At 36.1% G+C, this 9,713-nt stretch overlaps 1 protein-coding gene across 5 annotated transcripts in view; it reads left to right on the forward strand.

Annotated features, from left to right (window-relative positions):
* ARID4B (AT-rich interaction domain 4B) overlaps positions 1-8,372 on the forward strand; it is a 148,046-nt gene extending 139,674 nt beyond the window's left edge. For all 5 annotated transcript variants that reach the window (XR_012001063.1, XM_072755938.1, XM_072755940.1 and 2 more), the window contains 3 exons: positions 879-1,094; positions 2,377-2,523; positions 6,611-8,372. Coding sequence is in view for 4 of the 5 variants with exons in the window: in XM_072755938.1 (XP_072612039.1) it covers positions 879-1,094; positions 2,377-2,523; positions 6,611-6,738 (491 nt within the window). In the remaining variant the exon portion in view is untranslated. The remainder of the gene's footprint in view (positions 1-878; positions 1,095-2,376; positions 2,524-6,610) is intronic.
* Positions 8,373-9,713: the final 1,341 nt, after the last annotated feature.

Genomic DNA, 9,713 nt, shown 5'->3' on the forward strand with positions numbered 1-9,713 from the left:
ATTATATTCTCCCATTTTAATTATTGGGCCAAAGGCTTGGTACATCAGAATGAGGAAACCATTCTCTGAGAATAATTTAGTAAAGTGGAACCAACCCATGGAATCTAAGATAATACTTTGTGTCCAGGAAGTGGTAATTCATGGAAATATCAATCCGCATCACCTATTCACATGGTAAACTGGCAAGGTTAAGCCTTTCTATTGGAGAACTGAGACTGATCAGCAGAGACAGATGTAACACAGTTATTACATAGATTTGTGAAATACTCATACTGAATATATTTACCAGAGTTGAATTGATGGTTTATTTTAGTCAACATGCTATGATATGAGTTAGTTAAGGAGAAAATCATGTACACATTAAAGTTTAGAGTTTGGGAACCCAAAGAATTTTTTTTATTGAATTTCATGATTATATATCATTGTTTGCTTATGGCCAGAGGAGTAGGAAAAGTATTATATGAACATGATATGTATACAACCTAAAATATTAAAATTAAGTTCTTACAATGAGTCATTTTAAAAATGCTGTATTCTGTTTTTCATATAGTAACATATTAGAATAAAAACGCATTCAAATATATAATTATGATACATTGGCAGTCTATCAGGTGTAATGGAAGATTAGTTTGAATGATTTAAAAAAATATATTATTGGCAATTCAGGTAAGAATTTATTGGTTTTGGTTTTGTTGTCCTTCACTGAGATGCTGCTGTATTTGTACATGATGACTTTTCAGGTCTCTAGGCAGGATCTGTAAAGCAAGGTACTCACTTCAGTAGAAAATGTTAAATTGTTAAATTGTTCACTAAAATCTGTGACAAGTTTTTTGTTATTTTTTGGTTTACTAATGCTTTTCTTTTAATTTTTCTTTCAGCAAATAGTAGTGATAGTGAAGAACTTTCTGCTGGAGAAAGTGTAACTAAGAGTCAGCCGGTCAAATCAGTTTCCACTGGAATGAAGTCTCACAGTACCAAATCTCCTGCAAGGACACAGTCCCCAGGAAAATGTGGAAAGAATGGAGATAAAGATCCGGATCTCAAGGAACCCAGTAATCGATTACCCAAAGTTTACAAATGGAGTTTTCAGATGTGTAAGTGACATTTAGTATATTGACAATGAAGAGGAAGAAACTTCAGGACACCTGGGTCGCTCAGCGGTTGAGCATCTGCCTTTGGCTCAGGGCATGATCCTGGGGTCCAGGATCAAGCCCCGCATTAGGCTCCTTGTGGGAAGCCTGCTTCTCCCTCTGCCTGTGTCTCTGCCTCTCTCTCTCTCTGTCTCATGAATAAATAAGTAAAATCTTAAAAAAAAAAAAATAGAGGAAGAAACTTCAGCCTGGTAGTGCTTTTCAGGCTAATAACTCCAAAAAAGAGGCTATAACCAAACTTAAGACATCATAACCGATGGCAGTGTAGAGAGCTTATTTGGATCTTGATTTGCATGAACAAGTTTCGAAAAGAAAAATTTCAAGGCAATTCAGACAAATATCAACATCAACTAGATAGATATTTATGATAAGATGTTAGAAATTTGCTTAAAAATAATCTGCACTTGGGAGTGGGAGTTATCAGTGGGGTAGAAAGAGACAAGATTTGCCATGAATGCTAATCACTGAAGCTGAATGTTGGTTTGTGGATGGCGTTATTATTCTGTGTACTTTAGCTTACATGAGAAATCTCCATAATAAAAACTTCCTGAAAAAGATTACCCCAGAGTTTTTCACACATGGAGATATTCTTAGGAAATTGAAAACTGCTTTTTTTAGAGCTTTTTAAAGTTTTCCTACTATTTAAAATTTATATATTTATACATACGCAAAAAACAAAAGTTATACATAACTCATAAAAATCAAAAAAGAGGACAAGAAGAGGCTGAAAGACAAAAATTTATCTAAGTATGATTTTTAGTGATATATTGTGATACTGTATGTGAATTTTTAGCATATGTATTTGATACTTATGATAGAATTTTTAGCATATGTATTTAGGGACTAAGGTTTTTAATTTTACGCATTTATTCAACAGATTCAACATGCATTATGTTACAAGCATATATAGGCATAGCTTTTCCTTTTTTTTCTTTTTTTTTAATTTTTAAGATTTTTAAGTAAGCTGCACCCAACAGGGGACTTGCACCCACTACCCTGAGATCCTGAGTCACATGTTCAACTGACTGAGCCATCCAGGTGCCCCTAAATAGGCATAGCTCGTTATGTTCTAGGCTAAGAAAAAAAATCTCAGGGAAACAATATCCATAAGCCTTATTTTTAGTTCATCTGTCTTGACCTTTTTCTGCAACCACACTATATGCTTGCTTTTATGTGCTACAGTTTTGTTCAAAAATATGTATTGATGAAACGTTTAAATTCACAGCGGACCTGGAAAATATGACAAGTGCTGAACGCATCACAATTCTTCAAGAAAAACTTCAGGAAATCAGAAAACATTATCTGTCATTAAAATCTGAAGTAGCTTCCATCGATCGGAGGAGAAAGCGTTTAAAGAAGAAAGAGAGAGAAAGTAAGTTACTAACCTTACTTAAGCAATTTATGACTACAGTTAGACTCTTGAGTTTACATCTGTGTATTGTTAGGCAAGTCCTTTAATCTCTCTGTCTTATTTTCCTCATACATAAAATGGAAAATTTTATCTAAAGAAAAAAATTATTTCAAATCACAATGTTCACTTTCATGGAGTTTATAATCTGCCTCAAAAAACCCAAATTAGATTTCAGATAGTGAAGAACACTGTGAAGAGAATAATGTTAACCCAGGGATTGGATGTGTTAGATTACAAGTGGTCGGGACATTTCATTGATACCTGAATGACCAGAGGAAGTGAGAGAAGCTAAATCTGAGGGAAAAGAGTTCTCTTAGTCTTCCAGGGCTGCCATAATAAAGTACCACAGGCAGGAGATACATGGCTTACCTCCAAATACTGTCACATTGGAAGTTAGGGTTTCAACATAGAATTTGGGGAGACAGAATTCAGTGCATTAGGGAGTCCTGGGCAGAGAGAACAGCAATTATTCCCTAAGATAGAGGTGTGGGTTTTTTGTTTAATTTTTTTTTTTTTAAACATTTTGGGCCAGATAATTCTTTGCTGTGGGGGGCTGTTCTGTGCACTGTAGGATGGGTTAGCAGCAGCCCTGGCCTCTACCCTCTGGGTGCCAATAGCCCGTGCCTCACAGTCGTGACAAACAAAAATGTCTTCAGATGTTTTTCAGATATCCTCTAGGGGGCAAAATTGCACCCCAGGCTGGAAACAGCTGCTCTAAGGTGGGAATACACTTGGTGCCTTCAGGAGCAGAAAGAAAATCACGGTGGTGAAAGTGGTAGAAACGTAATCTAGGTAGGCAGAAGCCAAATCCTGTGGGGCTTTGTATGCAAGGATGACAGGTTTAGATTTTATTCTAAGTGAGATGGACAGCTATTTGAAAGTTTTAAACAGGAAAATGTTGTGGTCTATTTATAGTTTTTAAAGATCACTGCTATGTGGAAAGCAAACTCTAGATGGGCAGTGGTAGAGGGAAGCGATATTGGTTAGGGAGATGTTAAATTTACAGTGGCTTCTGGGGGTGAGTGACAGTGCTCTGGACTGCATGCTGGGTTAACAGTGCTTGCTGATGGATTCGGTGCAGGTGGAGGGAAGAAGCAGCAAGATGACCTGTAGGTTTTCAGCTGGAACACACGGCTACTTGGTGCTGACTTTGGAAATGAGGAAGACCTAAACAGGAAGACCTAGAAAAGATATGGGTTGGGGAACACAGAAAGGATTAGACATATTTGTTTTTGTCATGTTACTTTTTTTTTTTTTTTTTTTTTTTTTAGGATTTTATTTATTTGAGAGAGAGCATGTGCACACAAGCGAGGGGAGGGGGCAGAGAGGAGTAAGCAGACTCCCCACTGAGCCGAGAGTCCTGAACTGTGCTCAGATCCCAGAACTCTGAGATCATGACCTGAGCCAAAGTCAGACACTTAACTGACTGAGCCACCCAGGTGCTCCTTTGCCATGTTACTTTTTGAAATGCCTATTGTGCATCCAGATGGAGATGTTGGGTAGAGGGTAGGATATGTAAGTGTGTAGCTCAAGGGAGAAGGCAGGACCAGAGAGATCACTTTTAAGTCACTGGCATAGCTAGAGTACAGTTCTTATCTTTATTAAGCCCAGTACTTGAGAAAATCACCTAGAAAATAAACGTGAGTACAAAAGAAGGAAAGTGGAGGCAAGCCCACTTTTAGGAGTAATGCTGAGAGGGAAAAGATTGAAGTAGCAAGACTTGAGGAGTAGCCGTATATGAAGAAAACCAGGAGAGGCTGGCCAACAGTTGAGGAAGAGGAGAGTGCTCATTTATGTCAAATGTTGCTGAAAGGCCAGTGAAGTGGCCAGTGGCTGATCAATATTGGAATCACTAGTGACCTTTTCAAGAGCATTTACTGTGAACTGTGGCAGTGGAGAAGCTGGATTAAAGCTGATTGGGATAGGGGGAGGTGAGGAGGTCGAGATGGTGACCCTAGGAAAAAGGGAGCCCTAGGAAAATCTCAGGTTTTGTAGTGAATGCAGAAAGGGGACATTAGAGATGGGGGGAGGGACAGTGTCATTGCAAGCTTATGATTTTTCCTCCCTGGCCCTCTTCTTTTTCCACTGTTCTCATGCTCTGAAGCACTTTGATTTCATTTTTTTTCTTCAGAGGAATATACTTCCATCCCTCTTCTTCTGTTGTGATAAGTCCTATAACTCTTTCCAACTTTGTCTAGGCTTTTTAATTTGTGTGCTGGCTGAAAGCCTGGGTTATGGAGTAATTTGAAAAGAAATGCTAATATATAGAAAGTATATACAAAAACATTCTGTCAAAGGAAGGGGATCAGGATTCTATTTGATATGTAACCATCTAAAAATAATTAAAAATCAATTATAAGCATACTATTTAAATCCTTATGCTAGAGCTCCTTATTCTTCAGTCATCTAAGCCTTTTTAGAGTATTTTTTATGTAATAAGCGGTCTATCCAGAAACTGTTCCTCTAAAAACAGTGTTTTGTGTATGTGTCACCACAGATTCTCTATAGCAAGTGATTCTGATAAATGGATGCTTTCTCTGGGGTGTTAGCATTAAAAGTCAGTTCCTAAATACTATTAAAATATCAGTCAGAAAATGACTATCCTAGTTGTCAAAGAAAAGCAAACCAAATATACTATTCCTAGCCATCCCCACACTCAAAATGTATAACTGCAACCAGTGCTAGGAAAATATAGTTTAATTCATATACATTGCTGGAAGCATTGGCACAATTATTTTGGAAAACAATTTAATTATGTATTTGGAGAACTAGCTAATTCCAGGTCTAAGAATAGGTCTCAAGGAAAAATAGTAACCATAAAGAAGTTTGTTGTGATAATATTTATAATAACAAATTATTTAACTTGTGATACATTAAAGAAAAAGTAGACATTTAAAATTTTATTTAAAATGCTCAAAATGAAAAAAAATAAAATAAAATGCTCAAAATGTTCATTGCATTTTTGTTGGTAACAGGAAGAGACTAAAAATTAAATATTATAATTCATAAATATAATGGAGTACTATTCAACTTTGAAAAGACAAAGAGGTAGATTTATATATGTGTCGATATGTAACAATCTCCTGAGACAGATTGTTTAAAAAGAAAAATCAGGAATCAAACACTATATACTATGATTGTGTTTTTCAAGTAGAGTTGTAGCTGCACATATTAAATTTGCATATCATATCTCTAGCTTCTGGAGATAACATTCTTATCAGAACGGGGGCTAGAAACATTTTCCATAGAGGCAGATGATAAATAATTTGGGCTTTGAGGGCCAGTTGGTCTCTTGAGAACAACTTCATCCTGCCATTGTAGGTGTGAAATCTACCATAGGCAAGATGTAAGCACATAGGCATGGCTGTTTCCAGTAAGTTTTTCTTAACAGAAACAGGTGGTCTAGATTAGGCCTGGGGGCAATAATTTGCCAGCCCCTATTCTAGAGTTTTAAAGACAATGAAGCAACTGGTAACAAGGGGGAAGTGGAAGTTGGAGGACTTACGGAGGGTTTTTGATGAGATTTGCTTTTCTACCTTATATTCCTGTACTGAAGGACTTTCTTTTACCTTGTGCATGTATTCATTATAACATTTTTCCCCCAAATAATTGATCTATAACAAGGAGAGAATTTCCCTGAGGAAAATAACAAATTTATCATTTGCTTTGTAAACAAAGTATAGGAAAATGCTATAGTTGAGCTGTGGTCCCTTTTGTTCCAACTGGAAGAAGCAATTAGCCTCCCATTCTCATCACCATTTAAATTCATAAGAAACTCTAAACACTGGAAGATGCAGAACTTAGTAGGAGGGAAATTATTTTTGGAGGGATTACAGATTTTTCCTATTGGATTTAAAGTTCTTTTTGACACGTGGTTTAGCTACTTGAGATACACTAGTTTTTCCTTTTTTTGATACTATGGTATTGTGACATTGCGGACTGCTCTTATAAACTAAGTGATTTTAGTCCAGTGGACTGGTGTTTGCTTTCTTTTTGTTCTTGTATAAACATTTGTTTAAGTCTCTGGTTTGATTTCTCCTTTCCTCAGGTGCTGCTACATCCTCATCCTCTTCTTCCCCTTCATCCAGTTCCATAACAGCTGCTGTTATGTTAACCCTAGCTGAACCGTCAATGTCCAGTGCATCACAAAATGGAATGTCAGTTGAGTGCAGGTGACAGCAGGACTTGCTAAAGCACTTTGCACTTAATGGCTGTTGAGGGCCACGTCTTTTTTTATACTGCACAGTGGCACAAAAAAAAAAAAAAAATCAGACAAGCACTATTTTATATTTAAAAATTGTTTCTTGACAAGCTGACTTGGCACTTAAGTGCACTTTTTTTATGAAGAAAAAGTACAATGAACTGCTTTTCCTCAAGCAATAATTGTTTCCAACTTGTCTGGGAATTGTGTGTCTGGTAACTTGAAGGCCTTCCACTGTGGCAAATGGAGGCTTTTCACTGCCTGTAGAGACAATACAGTAAGCATAGTTACTCGGTGGGCCAGAACATGTTAAGATAACTTACTGTATATGTATTCCCTTGTATTTTGTTAAAGCTGGAACATTTGATATTTTTCCATTTATTTATGAAAAAATATGAACCTATTTTCATTTGTACGAGCTAATTGTTTTTTAAAGCAAGTCACCTTAGGGTGGCTTTAATTGTATAAGTCAAGCACATGTAATAAATTCAAAACCTGCAGTTAACAGGATATTAGACATCAATCCTGGTAACCAAATATTAAAGATTCTCTTTAAAAAAGACTGAACATGTTTACAGGTTTGAATTAGGCTAAAAGGTCTTGCAGTGGCTTTTCATGCCCCTTCAAATTGGAATGGAACTACTGTACTTTGCCATTTTTCTATAAATCAGTATTTTTTTTTAATTTTGATATAATACATTGTGTGAAAAAAGAAAATGGCTAATAAACTGTATTAAATCTTAAACAATGTATAAAGATTGTACTTAGCCAGTTCAAAGTGTATATTTATTCATAATGAATTATAACAGTTATATTTTTGTGTTTTCTTGTAAATGTTTCTTTTTCCTTAAATACAGATAATTCATTTGTATTGCTTATTTTATTATGAGCTACAAGAGGACTTCAGGAACAAGTAAACTGTATTAGTATGTTTCAAGGTTGTTGATATGAACTGTCTCAAAAGGATGGTTGTTATTTTAAGTATAAATAGCTAATCGGAGTGGTAGGCCTACAAAATTAAATGCCTTGTATAAAATCCAAAATGAACGCAAAATTGTTTTCACTTGTATTGACTTTATGTTGTATGATTCCAATCTCTGTTCTGTTTGGCACTTGTATTTAATTCTACACCTTTGTAAGACATTTGTATATTGCGGATGTGTTCATTCAAGCTATTTAATACCTGGCACTGTTAATACACAGTACTTTACTGTACAGACTGTTTTACCGTTTTAATTGTAGTTCTGTGTACTTTCTTTGGATGGGGCTGGCATGTTTTATTTGTTTTCTGGCAATACGACGTGAGAATTTCGAAGCGTTTTGTTGTAGATGCTAACGTGTCAGAATCCTTTACATTCAACTTTTCTAAGAAAAGCATTTTCAGTCTTGTAGTGTGTGCTTACAGTAACTAATTTTGTTGAAAATGGTTTCAAGTTATTCAAATTTGTACAGGACTGTAAAGATTTGTTGACAGCAAAACGTTGAAGAAAAAGCTTATAGAATAAAAGCTTATAAAGTATATATTAGGATCTGCAAACAATGAAGAATTATGTAATATATTGTACAAATGTAAGCAGAGGCTCTGAAATAAAATGCCATAGTTTGTGAATCCTTGATTTTGTTTCTAAAAGATAAAGTAATTTTTTAAAAAAAGATTTTATTTATTCATGAGAGACACAGGCAGAGGGAGAAGCAGGCTCCGTGCAGGGATCCGACGTGGGACTCAATCCCAGGTCTCCAGGATTAGGCCCCAGGCTGAAGGCGGCGCTAAACCACTGAGCCACCCAGGCTGCCCAAGATTAAGTAATTTTAGTTCATTTCTATATGTGATGACTGACTGGAACATATATCTCTAGCCCGTATTATCAGAAAAGGGGTTCACGGACATGCCAAAAAGGGAAATATTATACCTATTAAAATTAAAAGTCCATTAACCAGACACAGGATTTATTAGGCATTTTTATATGTTTATATACACTATAGACTATTTTGCTTGAGTCTGAATATGAATATTTATGACTTGGGAGGTTTGTCTAAAGAAGAAAAAATTTATTTCCTTTAACATGTGAAACCTGCACCAGCAGCTTTTTGCCTTTTTCTGTCTTGTAATTTCATTCATTGGACTTATACTTTTAGTGCACTCTGCCCCACTGCACATTGGAATCATCTGGACATTGTTAAAACAATAGTCCGTACTCCCACTGTGCCCATGGAGATGGTGGGGGGGGCAGCTATTGCCCCCCAAAGAGTCGTACTTAATTGGTCTAGGATGGTGCTTGGATATTGATCTTTCTTTAAAGGTCTCCAGTGATTTAATATGTGTCTGAGTTGAGAACCACTGCTTTTCCCCACTTTTAAAAAATCGGTAATTAGGATTTTTGCCCCATTTAATGAACTTTCCATCAAGAGACAATCCTTTAAACAATTTTTAAGGCCTAAAAAGCTCAAATGTATAGTTTTAAATCGACTTTGGGATGATCCTTTATTTTTACAGAAATTTGCTTAACTTCTAAGAGGTGAATTTTAAAATCTGAAGAACAGTGCTTCCCAAAATGAAGTCCTAGATACTGATTCCTGGAAATGCTTTGGCAATTGTCAGATATATATGCCATATATTATATATAGCACTCTTTTTTCTGCAGAGATTCGGTGTTAGCATATTCAAAACTAAGGAAGCCTGTGAAGACACCTGGCTAACTTCCTTTACCCATCTGTTATCAATCTTCTGACCATGACACCTTGTTTTTCAAGGAACTACTGCTATCACCTACTTTGCGTGTTACAGAAATAGTGCTCTAAAGGGGAACAATTCTAAACTTTGTTGGAGTCAACATTTACTATCTGGGGCCTCTCTGCCTTCCTGCCCATTCTGTCCTTCTTCCCAGCTTCTCTGGAGAGTTTGAGAATTTCATGGTTATTACCAGAATTTGACTTAACGTTTTCATCTGGG

Source organism: Vulpes vulpes, chromosome 4 (genome assembly GCF_048418805.1).
Source record: "Vulpes vulpes isolate BD-2025 chromosome 4, VulVul3, whole genome shotgun sequence".
NCBI lineage: Eukaryota > Metazoa > Chordata > Mammalia > Carnivora > Canidae > Vulpes > Vulpes vulpes.